The 4,969-nt window shown below is 42.2% G+C and overlaps 1 protein-coding gene across 1 annotated transcript in view; it reads right to left on the reverse strand.

The window, feature by feature from the left end:
• The window catches only part of NRG2 (neuregulin 2), a 333,882-nt gene that overhangs the window by 121,997 nt on the left and 206,916 nt on the right, over positions 1 to 4,969 (reverse strand). Inside the window, exon 2 of the mRNA XM_019534785.1 lies at positions 2,567 to 2,738. Within this exon, the coding sequence (XP_019390330.1) occupies positions 2,567 to 2,738 (172 nt within the window). The remainder of the gene's footprint in view (positions 1 to 2,566; positions 2,739 to 4,969) is intronic.

Raw genomic sequence — 4,969 nt, forward strand, 5'->3', positions numbered from 1 at the left:
GCTCGAGATGCATCTGTGGATGCATGACAAGGTACGGTTGGCCTTCCTGACTGCCTCCCCACACTGCCGGCCCATGTTCATCTTGGAGTCAATTATGACTCCCAAGATCCTTTTCTGCCTCCCTGCTGATAAGAGGGGAGTTCTCCAACCTGTAGGTATGGTGGTGGTTGTTCCTCCCCAGGTGTATCACCTTGCACTTGTCTGTGTTGAATCCCATCCTATTTGCATCCGCCCACCCATGTATCCTGTCTAGGTCTGATTGAAGCCTGATGCTTCCCTCTAGTGTGCCCACATTCCCCCACATCTTAGTGTCATTAGCAAATTTGAACAGGGTGCTTTTAACCCCCTCATCCAAATCATTGATGAAGATGTTGAACAGTGCGGGCCCAAGGACCGAGCCCTGCAGAACCCCTCTGCCCACATCCCTCCAGGTTGAGAAGGACCCATCTACTACCACCCTCTGGGTGCGGTCCTCCAGCCAGTTGGCGACCCAATTGACTGTGTGGGCATCGACACCAGAGTCCCCCAGTTTCTTAATGTTTCTGTTGATCTTCTCATATGCAGAAAATGAATACAGAATGTAGGATCATGAATTGGAAGACCAAATAAGGGCTGCATGACAATGCAGACATATAAAAATGTGGGATTCCTCAGTGTTGTATCATATGGAAGGGCACATGGCAGATTTATGCAAAATAATTAACAGAATGCTAAGAGAGATCAAAACCTCCTATCCTTACCACACAGTAGAACTAACTGAAGTGAAAGTGAGGCTGGATATCTAGTAGGCAAAAAAGAGATATTTAGTTTATAGTCTGAAATAAATTGCTGTATAAATCGATGCAGTTGGGTATTTTGTCAAGCCAATGATTGTTTGGGGGGAAAATACGCTCTGGGGCATTGATTTTTAGATGCCTTCAAAGTGATGTATGTGCTCCCATTATCTTGGAGGAACATGCAAGGTCCTGAGCGAGAAAGACAGCTGATACCTGAGGCCTAATATCTGACAGTCAGCATCCAGGCATTACAAGGGGAGAAGGGGGCATGGAGTATAAAAGATTATTGTGCCACTTTACCGTTTCCCTTTAATCCCACCTAACTAATTCCAACAGCCAGGCTAGGAGTCCATTCAGATTCTAAATAAAGAAATAGGAAAGGCTTGTTGAAGCACATGCAAACAGCTTTGTCCTGATCTAAAGAAACCAGGAAGGAGAATCCAAAATGAGTTTTGTTGCTATTTTGCCAGCTGGAGGAGAAGACAACCGGGCTCTAACAATTATATGGACTTATGCACTGGCCCTGTCTAAAGTCATCTCATGAATACAATTATCAAAGAAAGATGCCTCTATTTTTTCCACTTAGATAAACTGGAAAAACCATATCCACAAATTAATGTGTCCTCTACTTCAACCAGGAAGCCAGCCAATACCTTTTAGGGTTCATCAGTATTGAGACTGTACCAGACCTGTATTTTCTTAGTTGTGTTATGAGTCCTCTCTTCCCCTACTCTGATATTACTGGGATGAGTAAAAAACAGAGTTTCCCATATTGGGGGGTAGAATACTAGATACTAACTGAGAAGGAGCTGATGGTGTGGTTGTTCAACTAATATCTCCACTTTGACATTTGTTCAAAGTCACCATTGGCCATTTGACTGAGACTTGTTTTTCTCCCCTTCCAGGTATCTGGGCTGTATTCTCACCTCTCCTTCCCACCTCTATTTCTGAGTGAGACATATCTTCCTCACGTGAAAAATGGTAAAAATACTTACCTACTCTGAACAAATACAAGGATAGGCTTAACTGGGTAACGTCCTCTACTATTTGAGATCTTTCAATGGAATGTGCTATGCAGAATGTAACAATGCCAAAGTAACCTACTGTAATGTATACTGTAACAGGTATAGTAAAGAAGGTTACATTTAACCTATTTTAAAATCCTGAAATGAAGACATACATTTTCAAATACATCTGGATCCATGGTGGGAAACGTGCCAACATTACACTGTAGTGCTTCAGGTTCATTAGTTACCACTAGCATTTGTCAGTACCTAAATTTGAAGGGCCTATCTGCTAAAATCTCAAACATAAGCAGCTCATATTGACATATGTCCTTTTGATCTGGAAGATCTAAAGTATCATATACATTTAAATCCAGCACAGATCATTTATACAGGCATCATTTCACTCACCATTAGTACATAACCTGTAAGTGAGTAAAACATAGCAGCTATTCAAAAAGACATTATTCAAGAAGACACTATACAATATTGTATAATAATTTAAAAAAGAAGATGAAAACAGAATATCCAAGTGAAGCTGTAAATAAGATTTAGGAAGTTGTTGATAGAATTAGACAAAAGGGTATGAATGCAGGAATTTTTCAGCTATATATCAAATGCCAACCCAGACCAATCAGCTTAGCCTGTGACTTTCAACAGGACCCTTGCACAAGATGATATGAAGGCTGAAAAAATTGCCATAGCTAGCAACAGGCCAAATATACACAACTTACAAAGAGTATTGCTTAATTATAAGGACACAGAGTAGTCGTGTTTCATACTTACTTTCCATTCCCATATTTTATTCTGATGTCCTTGCTTTTCTTCAGTTCTTTACCATCTTTAAACCACTTGTAGGAGGGCTGAGGATTCCCTGAAGTAGCCTCACATTTCAGTGAAATCTTATCCCCCACATGAACATTTGGACTCTTCAGTTTCTTCAGTTTTGGAGGAACAGCTGCAAAAAGAAAAATCAAACTAAGATGAAACCTATCCCTTTAAGGGGTGTAGTGCAAGTTATGTAGTTGAGTTTCTCTCTGCTATGACTCTGAAAAAAGCATCTGATCTGCACTTTTCACAACTGCATTTACTATATACTGCCTGAGAAGCTGGAACTTTTCATAAACACTTTGTCACTGTTAACTTCATTATTTTTTTAAAAAGCAAACAGGTGGGTTTCACACACAGTTGTATTCAGCATCTGACTTCAGGGTGAGACCGAGCTCACTAGCTTCCATCTTCCTCTTCCATCTGCTGCAGATTTCCAGACCAATCACTCCTTTTTTTCTTTATGCATGAAGCAGGCTCTGTGCTTATCATGTGTACAAGATAAATGAAGACTTTATTCTGCTCCCTGCACTTGAAAGCCTGAAAACCAGACTGAGGGAAGGGCAGGAGGAGCTCAGGATATTAGCTCTCTAGAAATTTTTTTACTTATCCTGATACTACTCCTGATAACCTTTTTTGTAAGGCATCTTCGTTTACCTCTGCTGCTGCTGCCACCAGACATGATGCTAATCCCAGAGTCCCTACAGATCTCAACCACAGCATTTGGCAACAGAAGGACGTTAATAGTTTGGGGGCTTCATTCGCTTTCCCTCCAGTTACATGCACTGAAGATTTCCTGAGGTCCCCACAACTGCCTACATGATCTGAGGATGTACTGTACATTACCTTCTTGACTGCCAAAAAGGGAAAACTGATACACATCCCAGCAGTGGAAACAACTGCTGGTACAGAAGGTCATTCAGTCTCATCAACAGAACAGGAGCAACAGGGATCCTAAAATGAAAGCCTGCATGTGCAAAAGGATGAGGAGGGAGGGGCATCCATTCTCTGGTGCACTGCCAGAGACATAAAAGCATAAAAGCCCATTGTGAGGAATCTTTAAAAGGCCTTAGGAACTGTAATACCAGACAGGTCAGCCTCCCTAGTCTGAGACTTCTCTTTGAGTGTGACCTTTTCTGGTGCTTCAGAGGCGAAGAGAAATAATATTGCTATACACATGCTATGAAAAAGTTGTAGGAGTTTGACTGGGAATTCACTATTCAGAGTTCTTCAAGATGAGAGGCTCCTCCAGTCCCCGAGGAGAGGGAATGTGTCAGGGTGTGTGCCTGAGTCATCCACTTTAGGGGCAAAGGAACATAAAACAGGATCCCTTCTCATAGGACATGTCTACACGAGATGATGACTACCCAGTAGCCAAAAAAGACTGCGCAGTAGTGTGTCACACCATGGAAATGCTAATATGCTACTGTGTTGTATTATTAGGCTACCACACAGCATCATCTAAAAGACTTAGCACTGCTGCACAGTAACTCTGGCTACTGTACATTTATTTAGTACTTGCTAACACAATATATTCAACAGCAGTGGCTCTCAACCTTTTGATCCCCTGGGTCCACCTCTTCGCTGCCCCCATAGCCAATTCCAGCCCCTATACAGTCCCAGCCCCTATACAGTCCCACCGCCCACATGTCCTACAATATACTTACCACTCCACCGTGTTTGCACCAACCACAGGCACAGCCCATAGTCCACCTCCCTCACTGCCCACTTTCCACAAGCTCAGAAACCTCCAAGCTAGCTTTCCACAAAGGGAAAAATACAGCTATATTTGCATAGCACTCAGTCTAACTCTAATTAGCCTACCTGCAGTGCCACATTGAGGTGATTCTGCTTTTTCCTGTGCTGAAATAACACACGCAGGTCATGTCTACACAAGATACTAAATGCACAATAGACTAATTCTATTCAGCATTAGTGTGTCATGGCAAAAGCTGTGCTAATGCAGTAATGTGCAGTAGAATTAGTCTACTGTTCATCAATGTCACTAAAAAGGCATGCAGTAGCCTACAGGTACTAAACTCAATGCACAGTAATAACAGCACATTAATACACATGTAGATGTGCCCACAGTGAAGCCTAGTGTCAAGAACGTTAAAACGATGGTAAGCAGATCCCTCCCAGCATCCATGCTTGCAGCCCATGCTCAGCATCTTCATGATCCAACCATTAAGAATCAGTGACCCTGAGTAATGCAGCAAACAGTATAATACAGGGGAAAGGCTGGATGGGTACATCTCTCCTCTTCAAATGAAAAACTGGTGCCACTAAGAATAGGTCAGTGGGAGTAGGTCCAAAGACATAATTGCACAAAATGGCCAAAGAGATAAGTAAGAGTCTTCC

The sequence above is a fragment of the Crocodylus porosus genome, unplaced genomic scaffold (genome assembly GCF_001723895.1).
Source record: "Crocodylus porosus isolate Cpor-Errol unplaced genomic scaffold, CroPor_comp1, whole genome shotgun sequence".
Classification (NCBI taxonomy): domain Eukaryota; kingdom Metazoa; phylum Chordata; order Crocodylia; family Crocodylidae; genus Crocodylus; species Crocodylus porosus.